The 19,686-nt window shown below is 42.7% G+C and overlaps 1 protein-coding gene across 6 annotated transcripts in view; it reads right to left on the bottom strand.

The window, feature by feature from the left end:
- ADGRG6 (adhesion G protein-coupled receptor G6) overlaps positions 1-12,894 on the bottom strand; it is a 167,678-nt gene extending 154,784 nt beyond the window's left edge. For 3 of the 6 annotated variants that reach the window (XM_040429479.1, XM_040429480.1, XM_040429481.1), the window contains exons 1-2: positions 12,017-12,894; positions 13-113 (exon numbers count right to left, since the gene is read on the bottom strand). In XM_040429479.1, coding sequence (XP_040285413.1) covers positions 13-113; positions 12,017-12,018 — 103 coding nt within the window. In that variant the 5' untranslated portion in view covers positions 12,019-12,894. The remainder of the gene's footprint in view (positions 1-12; positions 114-12,016) is intronic. The other 3 variants (XM_040429482.1, XM_040429483.1, XM_040429485.1) reach the window with 1 other exon arrangement.
- Between the last annotated feature and the right edge of the window lie 6,792 nt (positions 12,895-19,686).

Raw genomic sequence — 19,686 nt, 5'->3', positions numbered from 1 at the left:
GAAAAAGCTTACCAGTGCGTGGGACACATGCAATATACACAGCAATAAAATAGAGCAGATGCTGCATCTTCCTTTTCCAGTGATTACTCCACATTCCATTTAAAGGGGGCGTCCTGTGGAACAAGAAAGAGACCATTTAGAGGGCTTTTCTCTCCCCAGAATCGGACGTCTCTTCTTTAGTTAATGAAGTGTTTATGAAGTATTAACATTCTGACAGCCGCCGCTCACTCACATCTGTGATACTATTCATATTGCTGAAAGTGATATTTGTATTGCATACTTTGCTTACTAAGGCGACACGGCGTGCAACAGTTACACCGTGGAGCCAAATAATCTAATAAAACCAGTAAAAGATCTGCTGTATCTTCATTAATGAGTAGATGAGTGTGTACGCAACCCTATATATTTACTGGATCATGGATCAGTGATATAGACAAACAGAGAATATGAATCATAGTCTAGGTTTTGACATTTAGAGTTTTAATGCCCAAAATAGACAAAAGCGGCACTGAATTTTTTTTTTCTTATAGTAACATATGTGCACTGTTGCAACAGATGTTTTTTTTTTTTACAGGTTTAATGCATTAAAATAAAGTAATTCTGAAAATAACCCAAACTCGTCCGTCAAACTACAGAGAGCCGTGGGATTTGTCACTCCGCAGAAAACATTTCCACTGCTCCGGAGTCCAGTGGCGGCGTGCCTTACAGATTTTATGAAGCGCTATACAGCGCTTATGAACAGCTATGGGGGTCATTCATTAAGCAGCAATCTGCAACTTATCCCCACTCACGCCGGGTCTAAGTAAGTGGGCGTGGCGGGGAAGGGGATGGGTCAGCAGGCCCGTCTAATTTATCATTTTCTACGCCTGTTTCAGGCGTAGAAAAAAGACTAAATGTAAGATAGCTCGGAAGCTTAGAACTGGTGGAGGATCTGCCGAAGTTATGGAGAGGCCGGCGAATCTTCATAACTCCAGCAGATCCACCACCAGTTTTGAGGTTTATTAAGACCGGCGTCTAAAACACCGGTCTTAATAAATGTGCCCTTATGTTTCTCCATAGTCTAATTATGCAGTCATGGGCTACTCTCCTCATTCTGACTCCTTTTCTTTTCCAGATTTCTCTCAGTCGGAGCTGCATACACAAATCGGTACTATAGTATGCGGACAATATTATTGGAACACCAATACATTATACCTATAGGAGCTTTTATGACATCTCATTCTAAATCCATAGTCATTAATATGGAGTTGCCCCACAACCTCCATCCTTTGCAGCTAAAACAGCTTCCACTCTTGTGAAAGGCTTTCTACAAGATTTGGTAGTGTTACTGTGGGCATTATGCCCATTCATTGAGAAGAGGATTTGTGAGGTCAGACATTGATATTGGACGAAAGGGCCTGGTCCACAATGTCCATTCTAGTTCATCCCAAATGTGTTCAATGGGGTTGAGCTCAGGACTCTGTGCAGGCCAGTGAAGTTCTTCCACACCAAACCCATCTAACCATGTCTTTATGGACCTTACTTTGTGTTCTGGGACAGAGCCACACTGAACAGAAAAGGGAAGTACCCCAAAGTGTTCCCACAAAGTTGGAGTCATACAATTGCCCAAAATGTCTTAGTACTGTATACTGAAGCATTGTGATTTCCCTTCACTGGAACTAAGGAGCCTAAGCCAACCCCTGAAAAACAACACAGTCCAAATCAACGTATAGCCACACACAGGACAATTTTCAGCTTGCTGCAGAGCCTCACCAAGCCCCTGTTCACACAATGTATAAAAAACGCAGCTCAGTAATCAAAAAGTTCATTCAATATATCAAAAAGTGAGCATCAATATACTAGACAAGGTAGTGGCCGCAGCACTCGCCCAGATGGCTTTTGGGGGTGCACGTCTCTAGGGTGATCTCCCTCCACCTGGGGATCTTGGAATATACTTTTTAATGTATTGTAGACGGCACACCAGTGGAGTATTTTCGAAAATTGCTTATTTTATAAATTCATTTCAACATCAGTGGTACATAATCAACATCAGTGCAATGTTTTGGGCCCTTTATGGCTATCCTTCAGTCTACAGTGTAGTCTGGCCACAAGTAGGCTCATTGCCCGAAATGTGGCACTAATGTTGATTATGTACCACTGGTGTTGAAATAAATTAATAAAATAAGCAATTTTTGAAAATACTCCACTGGCTGTCTCCAATACATTCAAGAGCATCAATATACTAATCACGACCACAAGGTACTTTTAATTCATAGTATAGCATTTACAGAACACTTACTTTCCTGCTCCATCCACGGGACGTTTTAGCGGACATGCCCCCCTAATCATGCATGAATGAAACAGCTGAATTTAGTGATTAAGATGTGCCCCAATACCATTAGATGCTACCAATCTAGCATGCACTCCATTCATTTCTACAGGAGTTCCTCACATTGCAGAGTACAGTGCTCGGCTATTTCCAGAACTCCCATAGAGTTCACACGCCTGACCTGCTGCTACGTTCACCTCTGGCCAGTCCAAGGATGGAGGGTCCTAGTAGTAGGACCCCCACCAACAAAATAGTTATCCTCTATCCTGGGGATAAGGGATAGCTTTTAACAACCGGAATACCTCTTTAAGAGAAGGATATCAGGATTTTGGGATATAAATCAAAGACTGATTTCTGATGTAGGCTGACTTTAAAGAATAGTTAAAATTAATATGAACGGCCTATGAACTACCTGAGGACTTAGCGTGTTCCGCAATAACTATACATCTACCTTGTGTGAATTTAGTTTTGCTTTTCAGATATTTAGATATACGCAACACGTTTTCTGTCCAGAAAAATGTTTGTTTGTTTTTTAAGAAAAAACTTTATTTTTTTTAAAGGGTCAAAATGGCTTAAAAAAGTAGAAAAAAGGTAGTAATATTCACCTTACTGATCTCCCACTGTTTTCATTTTGACACTTCCTGGATCCCCCACAAGTGTCTACTTCCTGGTCTATCTTGACACAGAAATGTGACTCATCCTAACACTAGTTGACGTGTGTCACCGCTGCAGCCGGTGATTGGCTGAGAGATCACATTTCCTGTGTCAAGAGGGACCAGGAAGTAGCATTAGTTAGGTAAGTACTATCTGTTTTAGTTTGTTTACACCATTCTGCCAATAAAAACATCCTGGTAAGACAATCGATTTCAAACTATAAGGACATGCTCTTCTTCAGCCTATGTAACTATAATCATCATGAAAACATCTTCTTCTTCTAAATCACCACAAACGTGCTCATGAGCATCAGGTCTACAACATGATTCACCAGATAGTTTATCTACAACCACTTTGGCTCCGCACTCACATTTTGGGAAGCAACTGATTAAGCCAGCTGTGGCGGCTTAGGCTACTTTCACACCAGCGTTTTTGCTGGAACCGTCATGGAGCAGCAAAAAGGCTTCCGTCATAATAAAACAACCGTCTGCATCAGTTGTGACCGGATCTGGTTGTATGATCTTTAAAATAGACAAGAGGATCCGTCATGAACACCATTGAAAATCAATGTGGGACGGATCCATTTTGTATTGTGTCAGAGATAATGGATCCGTCCCCATTGACTTACACTGTGAGTCATGACAGATCCGTCTTCCTACGTACCACATGGCGGACAGATGCTTGCAGCATTATTCTGTCCACGATGGGGACGCAACCAAATGGAACAGAATGCATTCCGTTTCGTTCAATTCAGTTTTGTCTCCATTGACAATGAATGGGGACAAAACGGAAGCGATTTCCCCCCTATGACGGATCTCAATAGCGGAAATTGAAAATGCTGGTGTGAAAGTAGCCTTACTCTTTGGGTGCTGCCACACTTCGTTTTTTGGGGGGACTTTTTTTTTGCTTATAACTCCATGAAATTCATGCATTTTTACAATTTTTTTGTGACTAAATTACTACAGGTTCCACTTAAAAAGATAGACTACCTTATATTAAATTATAGTGCTAATCCATATGCAGATCTGTATGCTAATCTCCAGCAGAAAATGGAGTTTGAGCTACAGATTTCTGCCATGTATTATTTATAAAATCCATAACAGATTTACCCTAATGTGAACACAGGGTGGCCCACGATAAAGTAGGCTGCCTCCAATATCTCCAAATCAAACTAACAAGAAATCTGTCTTAGTTGCCCATAGCAACCAATCAGAGCTCAGCTCTCATTTTTTAAGAGCCCTGTAGGAACTGAAAGTTGAGCTCTGATTGGCTGCTATGGACAACTAAGACTGATTTCTTATTAGACAGTTTGATTTGGAGACATCGGAGGTGGATTACTTTTTCGTGGGCCACCCTGTACATTGTAGAAGGACAGGACAGGAAGCTGTGAACTGCCTTAAATAGATACAAGTGTTGCAAACTATTATCTAGTCATCTGTCAAAGACTTTTTAACCAAAAACTAGATTCAAGCCTCAATGACAACGGTACATTAAGCTTAAGAGTTCATTTTATGGACTGGTTGAAGGTTATGCTTGGTGGAGCAAATAGTATATTGGAGGACACAATCAATGTGGACAGATAAAACCTATTCTGCCAAAATTATTTTCCCTGTGACTCTGGGCATTGGCTGAGGAAAAGTCAGCCTTTATACATCAGGGTCCAGAATGGATCTATTGTCTTTGGGTAATTTTAGGAAGTTCAAGTCAAGAAGAGGACAACACATGGTACCAGGATTCTGAGCACTGGACAGGATTCTGATTATAGTCTACCTTTTGCTTTGATTCCGATGAATCCATGAGCCATTTTGCTTGTTTTTTTTGCTTCAAGGTAAACAAAGTAGCGTAACAAACATATTGTGGTCATACGTACTACCGCCGCACATTGCATCTATTCACCCTCCGTGAAAATAAACCTTCCTTTCTTTGCTGGTATGACAGTACTGCCAAGAGCCAAAGCAGATTAGGCAGCTAATGCATCTTTCTATCATACGGTTGGCATTCGCTCTCGTGACGCAAGATATAATAGATTCTGAGGCAGCAAACAGTACTTTCTATTCACTTGTATGGCAAGGCTAGAACTGTGAAACATCTATGAAAGGAGTTATACATCCTTAGGCTCTATCAGTGCCAACCAAGCTGACAGTCTTGCAGGTTGTGTGAAACCCAAACCATTTCAAGACCATATATTTTTATAAAGCAGAATTTTATGATGTTCTTAAAGTCAACAAGTAGTGGGCTCACCAAGTGCCAAGCGTACTGCACTTCAAAACACCACTTTACCAAATCTAAATTGCTAAATCCATTCAAAGTCGTGCTCCCTGCCAGGGATTCATGCTCTTCCCTTTCCACCGGGATCTAGTGGTGATACAAATATTGCAGGCATCACTCACAGGACCTGTAGTACCATACTGTACTATAAAGAGGAGCAACTACACACCCAATGTAGGTGTTTTACCAGATAAATGGTCATATTAATTGTTTGAATCTGAGGCTTTGTATGTTTAGTTTCAACATACAATGGCCCAGGAAAAACTATTGTTGAAAGAAAATATTGTATCCTCTAAGCCACTGTATCTTGAGGGAGCACTGCATTATATGCCACTAGTCATTTTAATAGTATCATATCAAACTACCGTATACCAACTACTAGCACTTATGCAGACATTCTCTTTTGTGCGTTCTTATAAATGAGTTGAGATAATGCAGTAGGTTTAACCACAGACCTATGATAAACCTTAGAAAACAGATGAGCTGTGCCAAATGACAAGTTTAGCTCTGCTGTATCTGTATAAAGGGGATCATTTACCATTTGAGATTTATTTCATGTCACTTTGAAGTCTAATTTTGAATAGTGTTGAGCGAACTTCTGTTTTAAGTTCGGCGTCTAAAGTTCGGCTTCCGGTTAGCGGAGAATCCCGATATGGATTCCGAATTCCGTTGTGGTCCGTGGTAGTGGAATCAATAATTGGCCATTATTGATTCCGCTACCACGGACCACAACGGAATTCGGAATCCATATCGGGATTCTCCGCTAACCGGAAGCCGAACTTTAGACGCCGAACTTAAAACAGAAGTTTGCTCAACACTAATTTTGAATTATATGGTTGGACCAAACTCATGAAATAGCGCACAGTTTTCATGTATTTGGTGCAACTGCATTATGTTGTCTCAATTAGGTCTCAATTGGCATGTCATGCCACATTTTTAGACCAAAAACCAGACATATTTGGTATCTCATAACAGTCTCCCAAAATGTTTATAGTTGACTTATTTATATGCTTTTATTTGAGCATATTACTTTACATTCATTATCATAGTTGAGGCTACTAACAAAATCAAGAAGACATTTATGGGGACATAGACAAGATCATTACAAGGCAGCGGCTACGCTATTCTTCTACCATACCTTCCACATAAGCCATAGAGGTAGATTATTATATTACTAGTAAGACTCCACCATGTGTTCCAATAGAGATTCACTAAAGCTTCCCCCAGTGTTCTGTACTAAGAATGAAGCAATCCTATACACTCACTGGCCACAATACAATTTCACTATGATCGACACTTTGGTGTTGATCTCTTGTAAATCGATACTCAGCACTGCAGTTCTACGCTATTTACTAGTGATGATACCTGTTTGGCTCAAGCATCACGATGCTCGGCACATGGCGGTACTCGGCCGAGTACCGCATGTGCTCGAGCGCAATGCTCGAGTCTCCTCCACGCAAGTTTCTTGGCTGCTATGCAGCCAGTAAACGTGCAGGAAGGTACTGGCATGCACTGTAATGCCGTAGCCATGTTGGCTACTGGAATTACAGTAATTGGCTGTCCGGAACGCGTCATCGGGGGCTATAAAGTCAGTGTTAGTCAGGGAGAGCTGAGCATAGGAAGAGAAAGACAGTATAGGGAGTGATTTTTATTACAAAATCTTTTTAGAGACCCAAAAGTCCTTTGTGTGTGACAGCAGCAATATATGTTTGTAGTGCAACCTGCTCTAAATTGCTCAGTCTTACAGATTGCTGTGCCTAGGAAGGGACAGACAGTGTAGGGAGTGTGATTGGAAGATTTTTATTAGAAAAACCTTTCAGAGACCCAAAAGTCCTAATAAGGACTATTGTGTGTGACAGCAGCAATATATATTTTTAGCGCATCCAGCGCTAAATACCATCTAATAGGCCACTGCGGACAGTTAAATTATCTGCGCCACATCTCCTGTGTAAAGTGTGTGCATCCCTAAAATATCAGTGACATCCAGTGCACTTTTTCAATAGACGGTGTCTGTTGCGGACAGTGACATTAGCTGAGCCACATCTCCAGTGTAATGTGTGCGCATCCAAAAAATATCTGGGACATACAGTGTACTTTTTCCGTAGATGGTGTCCGCTACAGACAGTGACATTAGCTGTGCCACATCTCCTGTGTAAAGTGTGCACATCCCTAAAATATCAGTGACATCCAGTGGACTTTTTCTGTAGACGGTGTCCGCTTCTGACAGTGACATTACCAGGGTCACATCTGCAGTGTAACGTGTGCGCTTCCAAAATGTATCTGTGACATCCAGTGGACTTTTTCCGTAGACGGTGTCCGCTTATGACAGTGACCTTACCAGGGCCACATCTGCAATGTAACGTGTGCACTTCAAAAATGTATCTGTGGCATACATTGTATTTTGTCAATAGACGGACTCACCAGCAGCCCTCACCTACAATCTTTTACAGGGTCAGCTCACCTGCAGGCCCTCACCAAATTATACCTAATAGCAGTGCTTTAAGTGGGCCAAAAGAGGTGCCGGTACTCTATTAGGCGCCGGTGCTCCCCCCCCCTGCACATCAGACCCCCCCATCACACACATATATATTAGTTCCTCTATGTACCAGTACCCCCCCCCCCACCACCGCACATTCGTTCCTCTCTGTACCAGTACCCCCCTGCACATCAGACCCCCCCCCCCACTCATCACACACACACACATTAATTCCTCTCTGTACTGGTACATAGAGGAACTAATATATATGTGTGTGATGGGGGGTCTGATGTGCAGAGGGGTACTGGTACAGAGAGGCACTAATGTGTGGTGGTGGTGGGGGGGGGGTACTGGTAAAGAGAGGAACTAATGTGTGTGATGAGGGGGGGGGGGTCTGATGTGCAGGGGGGTACTGGTACAGAGAGGAACGAATGTGCGGTGGTGGGGGGGGGGGTCCTGGTACATAGAGGAACTAATATATATGTGTGTGATGGGGGGGTCTGATGTGCAGGGGCCCCCTAAACATCAGACCCACCCATCAGACACATATATATTAGTTCCTCTATGTACCAGTACCCCCCCCCCCACCACCGCACATTCGTTCCTCTCTGTACCAGTACCCCCCTGCACATCAGACCCCCCCCCCCCCCTCATCACACACATTAATTCCTCTCTGTACCAGTACCCCCCTGCCAGGGGGGGGGGGGTACTGGTACAGAGAGGAACTAATGTGTGTGGGGGGAGGGGGGGTGCCTGTCACTCACCAGTACTCTTCAGAAGTTGGATTCCAAAGCAAAGTCGATGTTCTTTGCTGCACCGTCCGACTCCTGACTCCAAGGAGGACCAGTCACTGGTCGCCGCACTGATCGCTCCTCAGTCACAGGCGCGCGGGAAGGAGTTGACGTCACCTAACGTGAGGTCAACTCCCTGCCTGCGCCAGCCTGAGCCGTACTCTGCAACGACCCGCCCCCCTCCACTAGCTGCCCAGCCAACGACATTAGGGAGGAGATACTGCCAGCTCTCCGCTGCGCTCCGGTACCGGAAACCCACGTACTGGGCGCACGGAGAGGTGCTGGTACTCTCCAGGGCAATTTTTGGAAGTGGCGGTACTGAGTACCGCCGCGTTCCGGCCCACTTCAAGCACTGCAATTTGCGTGCATGCTGCCTTGCTTGGAAGTGGTAGCCGAAGCTGTTTCTCAGGCTCCCTCTATGGAATCAAACCCTGATTCACTGTTACCCATGGTCACCGTGGTTGGCACTGAAAATAACATCGAAAGTTGATAGGGTAGATATCCGAATGGATCGTCGCCGTCACGGGGACGTGTGATCGGATCCAGGTTATCTAGAGTCACCAAAGCGGCAGCAGGCCCTCGCCCATAATGTTTTAGATGGTCAGATCAGCAGGCCCATGCTCCAAATGTTTTTGAGGGTCACCAGCAAACCATCAATAATACATTTTTTAAGGCTGTGTATGATGCGCTCCTTTATGTGTAACAATTGGTGTATTGGAGTGCCGGTTCCTTGTAATTTTTGGCAGCCCTTTCACTTGTGCATAGGCTTTTTGAGTGTAGGAGTCCCACTACCTGAACAATTGTACCACAATGTGAATGAGGCCCTCTTTTATGTGATATACAGGTTGTATCGGAGTGCCTCTTCCTTGTAATTTTTGGCAGCACTTGCATTTTATATACAAGTAAATATACAGGAAAGAATGTTTCCTAACAATTTTTCCTCTAAAATCGATTTTATCTTTAGTTTTGTGCGTATTATTGTCAGTCTGTAAAAGTGGCGTACTACTCGGACAACATCGTCCCCAGCAGCGACCTGGGAGTCCAAGATGCATCCAGACATCCTCCCCATGCTGTTGGGGGTGCCTGGTTTAATCCCCCCACTGACTTCCATTATTACTCGGGTGCTCGGTAGAGCACCCGAGCATCCCGATGTGTTCGGCCCGAGCCCCCGAGCACTATGGTGCTCGATCAACACTAGCTATTACATAAACCACTACACTGTCTATCCAAATATAATTATATCAGTATTAAAAATACTTCATTGTAAATCTTAGCACCTATATAATAGTGAGCAAGCAGTGCTTTCCAATGGAAGGATTACCAAGATAAGAACATAACAAATAAGGTGATTTTTTTAGAAACTGACACTGTGCCATAGTACGTGCGCCATCAGAGCAGCAAATCAGATTTGTGGTTGGGTTCTTGGAGCAGAGTCAATAAACAAAAGGCCATTGAGTACTTATGCTCATTTTGACTAAGGATATAAACGTTATAGATTGCAGCATCCAAATGTAGAAGAACAACATTTGATCTATGCCCACAAGAGTTGCTAAATCATGCATTATACATAATTCATGTCTTTCACCTACTATAAAATATATCAGTAGGTAGAATATTGGTAGTTTATAGCATGTGTACTGATTTCCTACCAGTCTGATATGTATTTGATATCAGAACTGTCAGTTGATAACATAGTTTATCATTTGGATAACATTCGAATGACAATTATTCTAAAAAAAAAAAAAAAAAAAAACATTGCCCTATACATACAATTCTCCATTGACTTCTTTTCAAGGCTTTTAAAACACATCCCCTATATTGTGGATATATGTAACAGATTCACATTTGCACAAAATAATTCAACCATCACCAGAGATGTGAGGGTCATGGTTGGAGCTGCAGAGTTGTCCTCATGTCTATGACCACATTTAGTGGTTGAGGGTGACCTCACCTTCTAACTGCAAATGTACAGAAAGGGACACTCTGTTCAACAGATTGTAATTAATGTGGCACCTGTCGTCGATGCTCTCAATACGTTATCATTTGTATACATTACACTTAAGTGATGCGTAATATCCAGGACACATTTTGCAACATACTTATATTTGTGTAGGAGAAATAGGAACTTAGCCAACGATTGATTTTGTCAGAGTGTGAGGCTTCTTGCACACGAATGTTGTGCATCCGTTCCGTGAAAAGGCGGACCGCAATTTGCGGTCCCCAATGCACGGGCATCGTCCGTGCAGCGGCCGGGACGGATCGAGACAAGTTCTATTTTTTTGCAGTGCGGAGGCACGGACAGAAACACCACGGAAGCACTCCGTAGTGCTTCCGTGGGGTTCCGATCCGCGCTTCCGTTTCGCATCTCCGTTATTGAGGACCCTTTCAAGCGAATGGGTCCGCATCCATGATGCGGAGTGGACACGGGCTGGTGCCCGTGTATTGCGGACCCGCCGTATGTGGGCACACAATGTTCATGTGCAAGAGGCCTTAATAGAAACTCATTCAAACCAGATGTTCTCATTTGTGTCAAGAGGTAGAAATATTTCCACTTCAAATAAAAAGAAGTGAGCGAACTATAATTATTATAAACGTACAGTCAATATATTATCAATGTAGGAGACATTCTACAGTAACAACGCATAGGTCATGTAGGACATCTTGGAAACTACACCAGATAGATGTAGTACTGCCAATTAATATCTATGCAGGATCAATAATTATCAGAGTAAAAAAAAGCATCTACTATAAAAGAGATGATAGATCCAGAGATAGATAGAAGATATATGGAGCCTCAATATTAGATAGATATTTAGATTATAGATCTGAGATAGATATTTAGATTATAGATCTGAGATAGATTTTTAGATTATAGATCTGAGATATACAGCTTATAGAGAGATTTACCATAAAAATGAGCATCAAGAAACAGAAGGATATTCTGTAGTTACAAACTTTAAATAAGTTTAGTCCTAACATTACTATTTCTTATGAAACATCTCAAACATTTTCTGAATTCTAATTACAAGTTATTTGCTGAAGCATCCAAACTTTAAATCCTGACTGAAAAATACATATCAATATTTGATGAAGATTGTATCTACAGCCAAGAAATCAGCATTTTAATAAACGTTAATTTACTACTTTATACATAAAGGGGCTTCCTGTTAATATCCAACCTACACACGTCATGTTTAATAACACCAAGCACAAGCCTTTACATGCACAAGCGTCTTCTGCTAGTACTTCTACCCTCAGGGACATCAAGTTTGAACATTTCTAATAAATGTACCTGCACAAGCAAAAAAAAAAAGTGTGTATCAGGCAGAACAGATAGCTAGACCAGAGATAGATAGATAGATAGATAGATAGATAGATAGATAGATAGAAGATAGATCAGTCTATGTAAAACACTGTTCCAACCAGGGGTGAACTACAAGTCCTGAGATGTCACCCTGACCTAGTCAGAAAGGCAGATCGCCTTTCTAAGTGTGTCGCCCTAATTCCAAAGAAACTTACATTGTGGTGTAGGTTTCCACGTAGTCCTTACTCCACAGAGTGCAGCATGTTTCTTCTGTAGAAGTCTCCTTAGAACCTTCTAGGTTTAGCTTAGATATTCCTCAGCCTCAGTCCTGTGAAGAGGACAGAGAGTCGGAGCTTCTGCCTTGCGGCGTGTGACCAGGGCAGTCCCGGTGGAGATGTCTGTGGTGGCCAGCTGTTGTCGGTGGTGTGTCTTCTACTCCAGCTTGTCGCAGGCAGGCAGCAGTCCTCAGCTCTGCGAGGCTTAGTGCTGCTGGCTCTCAGAACAAGTGCAGCTCAGTTTCACATTACAGCACTCGGATTGCAGAAGTAAAACTTGCTTCTGTCTTGGGCTGAGTCACTTGCAGAGACAGGAATGAATGAAAGAAGAGCTGAAGGGAATCTCTGGATTCTTATCTCTGTAAAGGTTTCCAAAACTTAGGTCCACCAAGCAGAAAAGGGTGGGATGCCGTTGTGAGCAGTTTTAGATGGTTGCCAACTCTGTCCTTGGGTCCAGACTCCAGAGAGACTTTGTTCTTTGGGACTGTATGACGCTCCTCTGTCCCCTTATCTCTTCCTCCTGACCTCTTTCTCTGGCATTATTTTGACAATCTTTCAATAGGCTGATTAGGTTTCTTCACAATCTGTACCTTACCTCTGTGATCAGTCACTGGCTGTCCACACTTTCCAATTTCATCCTATTTCAACTTCCACAGAGTCTCTTTACACTGTGCTTCCCTTCAAGTCCTCAGTGCAGTCCTTGTTTCAGTCCTGCAGGTGCTGGGAGCTTCAGGCTTGCTCATAAACTCTGGCTCAAACTGCCTCCCTTGTTTGTCCTGTCTTTTTACTGTGTCTATGGTGGATGGGGCTGCTGCTGAGACTTTTCCTAAGAGACTCTGTTCAGCACAACCCCACCCTATCATGTAACCCCTGCTCCAGCACTAGACCATGCCACCTCTCATGCAATAATTCTAAGTACTATCATCCCGTATTTTAAAGATGAGTGTTTTCTGCTAATTACTTTTTAATGTTAATTTCCCAGTTTGACATAATTACACTATATTTACACTATGTTTACAGCATATGTTAATTTATGACTTAGGATACAGTAAATTTTTACCATTGGAGAATAAATACTAAACTATTTGGGAATCCGCACAAATTGTCCTGATGGGGTTCTCTGGTTTATATATATATATATATATATATATATGTCCGATTCTACAATTGCGGAGAAGATTAGGCATTTTCTATTATGGTGCCGGCGATATGCGGTCCGCAAATTGCGTAATGCACATTGCCAGTGTCCGTGTTTTGCGGACGTGTGAATGGACCTTTAGGCCTTATTCAAACGGCCGTATGCTGTCCGCAAAAATGCGGATCCGTTTTTTTGCAGACAGTTTAGCATGTCTGTAAAAAAACGGATAGCATTCATTATTTTTGCGGACCCATAGACTTCAATGGGGCCATGTCCTGATTTTCACGGACAAGTATAGGACATGTTACATTCGTTTTGCGGAACCATGGCATAGAAAAGAGCCCCATAGAAGTTAATGAGTCAGCATCTAATCCGCAAAAAACGGATCCGCATTTTTGCGGATAGCATACGGCCGTCTGAATGAGCCCTTAATAGTAACATTATTAAGGGTTACGTTTTATCTTTATGTATATTCTAATGGATTGCCTTCCTTGTACAATGTTATAATATACTTTGTAACATAGAAAGTATATTATAGTGCATTTGTATTGTGCGGCAGTTGTGTGCGGTTTTGCTGCGATACCGCAGGTATATAGAGGGACAAGCGTTATTGGAACAAATAATTTCTACTAGTGTGATATACCAGTTGCCCCCCCCCCCCAAAAAAAAGTGATTGAAGCAGGGGTGGTATATACTAATAATATACTTTCTATATAGTGCATTTAGGTAGCGCAACAGGGCACATTTAAGAGAATTTCCCTTTAAGACGTATAAAAATGTCCCCTGATTAAGACACATATTTTTTGTTGGAATTTTTGTCATTGATCCCCCTCTAATATGTCGCTGTCCATGTTGTGGGACTATTTGTTAAATTCTACTAAGTATTTGGTGGCTGCAAATATGAGCTGAAGGTTTTTCAGGTTCGCCTGCCATTAAAGTGAATGGAGCCCACCGCAAACTTTCGGTTCGCGAATATTTGGTCGCGTTCGCGAACTGTCCCAGCCGATGTTCGTCCATCACTATTCATCTTATGATCCAAAAACCTTTCTAAGGTCTCCTGCACAACTGTATCCGTTTTGCGGTGAGCAAATTGCAGATCTGCAAAATATGGATGTGCAATTTTCATGGGACCGCAAAACAGACTAGAATAAGACAGTTTCTAACATTTGCATCTCGGCCACATGGATGTGAACAGCACACAGATAAAATCATTGTGCTGTCCTTTTGTTCGTTTTTTGCGGACCCATAGAAATTGTTAGGTCTGTGTGCGTTTCGGAAAAGATGCAGATCAGACACGGACTAAAAATATGGTCATGTGCATAAGGCCTAACAAAAAGTTATCATCTCAATTATTAATCTGCTCCTGCCAGACTAAAAGCCCCCATAAACGGTAAAAGGGTTTTCCAAGTGTTTTTTTTTTTATTGATGACCTATCTTCTAGGCCAGTGACTTCACGTTCATCGGTAACATGGCCTAGGCAAGACTCAGCCTCATTAAAGTGAATGGGGCTGATCTATGATAGTAAGCACAGCCACTATACAATGTACGGCGCTGTGCTTGGTAAGCAGAGAGAAGCCCGCTGTGCTACTGAAAGCACCAGTGCCTTCCTAAATAGTTGATGTCAGAGGAGAAAAGGATCTCGTGAGATGAACATTTTTGTCCAATCCTTTTGTTCTCCCGGGAGATAAGACGCAGCTAGAGGTATCTGGCAGCAGTTTTCTCCAGTCTCCTCATTGAATACAATTTCATATTCGACTGAGCTGGATGTCTATGTGTATGGGTGAGCCAGGAGCTATAGCTTTTAAATGTGTATGGTTGCCCTAAGAGTGGTCTGAGCTATCCCTTCCAAAGAATGGTCATGATTCCCTTATTTTTTCAGAGCCTGGATGCATCAGGCACAGGACCTACATACCAGCTTGTGAAGGGGTCAGACCTTTTGGCTTGTGAGTGATATATCTGGCTCCTCGCTCAAGGATGGCAGAAGGAATCAGGCAGGCATAGGCTTAAAGGGGTTACACTACACACTGCTTGTATCCAGAGGTTACAACCGCCTTGCAGTCCAGCTGTGGTGGCCATGCTTGTATACTACAGGAAAAGGCACCGTCCTCTCTATGGCTGGGATGGTGGGAGTGTGCATAGACACGCATGTGCAGCAGCTCCCATCGCCACTACATATCTGCACTGCAGCAGTGTATAATGTGATAGAAAAATTAATCAAGCCGACAAAGGAGGCAATATGGACAATCAGAATGCATAAGTAAGGGTATTTTCACACTTGCGGCAGGACGGATCCGACAGGCTGTTCACCATGTCGGATCCGTCCTGCGGCTGTTTCGCCGTGCCCCCGGGCCGCCGCTCCGTCCCCATTGACTATAATGGGGATGGGGGCGGAGCTCCGGCGCAGCACGGCGGTGCACGGCTTAAGGCCGCCGGACTAAAATTACTGCATGTCAGGTTTTTTAGTCCGGCGGCTTTCTCCGTGCACCGCCGTGCTGCGCCGGAGCTCCGCACCCATCCCCATTATAGTCAATGGGGACGGAGCGGGGGCACGGCGAACAGCCACAGGACGGATCCGACATGCTAAACAGCATGTCGGATCCGTCCTGCCGCAAGTGTGAAACTAGCCTAAGTGCCTTGTATTAATGTCTACATAATAAACACAATTTTCTGAAGTGAGACAACGCCTTTAACTATGACAGGAATGAAGATTTTAAACCCTAGAAACATGCTTAGCAACATAGATACACCCTTGGTTGATCCCTACACCATCTCTTGACTCAGACCAACATTGCTGCATTACTTGGCAGCTGTCCTTTTCACTGTTGCCAATGTACAGTATATGCAGTGCAGTTTCTTCAAAGTATACAATGAGGGTCATTTACTAAAGTCTTTATGCCATGTTTTGGGGCACACCATTTTTACACCATAATTTGTGACTTTTTGAACTTCTCATCACTTTTTCTGAGGTGGCAAGAAAAGGGTCATGGCTTAGTGGAAGGGACCGGAAACTGGCATAAGTTATAGCTGGTCTATGTCAGCCCCTAGCTGGCATGGACCTCAGTTTCTGGCCAGAGACTGCCAGACATGTGACTAATTTTTTAAGGAGGATCTGACGAATTATGGAGGTTATTACCTTAGGTCGCTAACAGAACGGAGAGCGCGCGTAGGGTGATAGAGATGAGGGAGGAGATATATGGAGGTGTAGCACTGTGGAGAGCTTTGTGGGTGAGGGTGAGAAGTTTGAACTGTATTCTGTGGGGGATAGGCAACCAGTGAAGTGACTGGCACAGACTAGTAGCATTAGTGTAGCGATTGAATGGATAGATGAGCCTGGCTCCTGAAGGGGGGAGAGTTTAGTGAGAGGGAGTCCAATTAGTAATGCGTTGCAATAGTCAATACGAGAATGAATCAAGGCAACAAGAGTTTTGACCGTTTCCACCATAAGAAAAGGGTGGATTCTGGCCATATTCTTGAGGTGCAGACGATAAAAGCGTGTAAGTGATTGAATATGGGGAACAGAGGAAAGATCAGAGTCAAATGTGTCCCCAAGACAGCGGGCATGTTGCACAGGAGTTATGATAGCGCTGCAGACCGAAACGGAAATATCAAATTTAGGTTATTTAGTAGATGGGGAAAGGCAAGAATTTCAGTTTTTGAAAGGTTCCGTTTTAGATACAGAGAGGACATGAGCTTACCTTGTACATAAGTGTAGTGCCCGTTGACACCCTGCTGAAGAGTGCATGGCACACACAGGGTGATCTCTGTATATCAGGCTACCTGTGACATCACCATTATTAGAATAAAGTTTATACATGGCATTAATGGTGACTAACTTTTCACACAACTTTGCATAAATCAATACTACAAGCGATCACAATAAACTCTATAATATATGTTATCAGTGAGGAATTTCTAGTTCTTCAGTTATCAACTGTGCACTAGTTGTTCTCCATTATTCTAGGGTTGCTGCTGAGTGACTGTGAGACAGTTAGGAAGGAGATTCTTCTCTACTTGTGAACTGTAGATGGCAACTAGCCTAACTAGACATTCAGAAAGCACAAAGGAAAGCTGCTAAAAAGGCCATATACAAGTTATGTAATGGACAACAATAGTTGTATTCCTCATGTACACACTGTACAAAGTTTGTAGGAAGCTCAGTGGCATTTTAAGTGCAATACAAATATAATATAAGTGAGGTAGCATGTCACATAGTAATTATCACACTGCCAGCATTATCACTTTAAACAGAGGAAAGTAGAAATCAGTATTCAACAAGGGCCTCTTTAGCTGCACACAGTCCAGAACGGGACCCACTGTGACCACAGGGGATATTAAAACAAGGAATTGGGTTAAACCTTTCAAATGCCTCTTATAGGTTAACTAGTAACTGCATTATCCTAGTAAGACTACTCAATGATTTTCTGAGCTGCTCTGTGATAATAGGAGCGTCTGAAAGTTTTATAGCCTGGGATAGGGGAACCTAACTAATTGCTAGGGATCTGACCATTGGGATGGAGCAACAGATAAAGCATGTGCCCTGCCACTCCGTTCATTCTTTATGGGACTGCTGGGATAACTACTAAACTTAACACAACTCCTTTAAATACGAAAATATAAGTTGCATTCATGCTGGTTGAAAAGGGTCCACATGGTGTTTTTACATATCGGCCCACACATGTCAATGTTTGGCTACTTTCACACTGGCGTTTCTGGTTCCGCATGTGAGATCCGTTTCAGGGCTCTCACAAGTGGCCCAAAACGGATCAGTTAAGCCCCAATGCATTCTGAATGGATAAGGATCCGTTCAGAATGCATCAGTTTGGCTGCGTTTGGTCTCCGTTACGTTTTTTTAGACGGTCACTAAAACGCAGCTTGCAACGTTTTGGTGACTGTCTGACTATGCGGAGCCAAGCGGATCCATCCTGACTTACAATGTAACTCAATGGGGGCGGATCCGTTTTTCACTGACACAATATAGTGCAATTGAAAATGGATTCGTCCCCCATTGACTTTCAATGTAAGTCAGGACGGATCCGTTATGAACGGATACAAGCGTTTGCATTATCGGTGCGGATCCGTCTGTGCAGATACAAGATGGATCCGCACCAAGCGCGAGTGTGAAAGTAGCCTTACCTGTTGGTCCAATTTACAAAAAATGGACAAAATGTAACCATTTTGTTTCCATACATAATTCACTTCACTTTGCCCCATAAATAGTTCAGTCTTAAATAAGGTAGTTAATGCATAATATTGTTTCAAGTTTTGTTTTAAGTTTGACAAATATTTTCAGACATCTCTTAACCACAATGTCATCATATTTAAAAAGATCCCAAAAAGCCCCTGAAAGATTAGTGTTTAAAATCCCAGTCGCAATAAAATACTTCCACACTCCACCCAGCAATTAAGAGTTAAACTGTTTGTAACGGCTTATGTTTGCTCAGCATTAAATTGCATTTCAGATTCCATCAAAATTAAATCATTTGCTAAGTGAGTAAAAGAGAGCAAGAAACAACCATTTAACTTGCTAATAAAATCTTGTTATGAATGCTGCCAAGAAAAGATGAAAGTTGAGCCTAACTATTGAACAGGAAAATTGTACATTTGCCTTTCTAAAGTGCATCCAATTTTATGTATGAAATGTGATCTTAAAGATCTGAGATGTTTTATTTATTTCTCATTATGTTTTTGTCATTTTTTTGTTTTCGTCTATTGAAAATGTACCCCCCCTTGAGATTCGTGCTAGTGCCAATTGAGATGTGGTAATGTCTTCTGCCCTTCAGCTTCTCTTCAAAGTGAGGCTTGCATTCACAAAAAGTTTAGAAGAATTCTGTGATCAGTTTGAAGGAGAACCGGTCACCAGTGTAGACCCCTTTACGTCATGTTATCATATGTTTTAGTTGTTACAATGACACTTATAAGGCTCAAATGTATACACAAAGCAACTTCACAAAATGCTAATTATGAGGTTAGAAAACAGCTTGTTATATTTGCATTCACATTTCAGGAGCCTGTAGGAAGGAATGTCTGCCCACCAATTAGAAAAAAAAACTAAAGTGATTATCCCATGATTAAGGTAAAAAGTGAAAATAATACATCACATAGTACATGACAATCTGTTTCTAACAAAACAAGAACCAACCCCCGTACCTCACATGGGTCCAAAAATCTTCCCATTCTTTTCTCCAGTTGCTCTGTTAGATTGATTTCTAGCCTGCAGTTCAAAGGGCAGGTCCTTTGTGCTGCAGCTCTCCCCCTATCACACCTCAAGGGACGGGTCATCACTTTTGCAGCTCTCTCCCTATCACACCTCAAGGGACGGGTCATCGCTTTTGCAGCTCTCTCCCTATCACACCTCAAGGGACGGGTCATTACTTTTGAAGCTCTCTCCCTATCACACCTCAAGGGACGGGTCATTACTTTTGAAGCTCTCTCCCTATCACACCTCAAGGGACGGGTCATTGCTTTTGCAGCT

The sequence above is a fragment of the Bufo bufo genome, chromosome 4 (genome assembly GCF_905171765.1).
Source record: "Bufo bufo chromosome 4, aBufBuf1.1, whole genome shotgun sequence".
Classification (NCBI taxonomy): Eukaryota; Metazoa; Chordata; class Amphibia; order Anura; family Bufonidae; genus Bufo; species Bufo bufo.
Note: the sequence above shows the minus strand (reverse complement) of the source record. Positions and strands in the feature narration are given on the sequence as shown.